This window comes from Otolemur garnettii, unplaced genomic scaffold (assembly GCF_000181295.1).
Source record: "Otolemur garnettii isolate 467f Iridium unplaced genomic scaffold, OtoGar3 scaffold00048, whole genome shotgun sequence".
Taxonomy (NCBI): Eukaryota; Metazoa; Chordata; class Mammalia; order Primates; family Galagidae; genus Otolemur; species Otolemur garnettii.
In genome coordinates, this window is record NW_003852443.1 from 8815759 (window position 1) to 8816046 (window position 288).

The 288-nt window shown below is 56.6% G+C and overlaps 1 protein-coding gene across 1 annotated transcript in view; it reads left to right on the top strand.

Annotated features, from left to right (window-relative positions):
• The window catches only part of LOC100951564 (tetratricopeptide repeat protein 30A), a 72135-nt gene continuing 71847 nt past the window's right edge, over positions 1–288 (top strand). Inside the window, exon 1 of the mRNA XM_023514158.1 lies at positions 1–231. Coding sequence (XP_023369926.1) covers positions 1–231 — 231 coding nt within the window. The remainder of the gene's footprint in view (positions 232–288) is intronic.

Here is a 288-nt window from a genome sequence, read left to right on the forward strand (position 1 = left end):
ATGGAACTGAGACTACGCTTCCCAGGACGCACCGCGGCACATCCCGACTACCATCGCGGCCAGAGCGGGGCACGCCGGGACGGAGATTCTTGGGCTGTAATGGGCCTCGGGAACTCCCTGTCCCTACGCTGGCGGCTGCCACTGCACTGTCCAGGATCTTCGAAGACCAAACCAGAAATTGAGAGACTCAAGACACTGATATATTTTTTAACAGGTTACTGCCCGGACAAAGTAACTACCGATAGGCTTCCGTTTCCGGTTGCCTTGTTGCCGTGGTAACGAGCACGC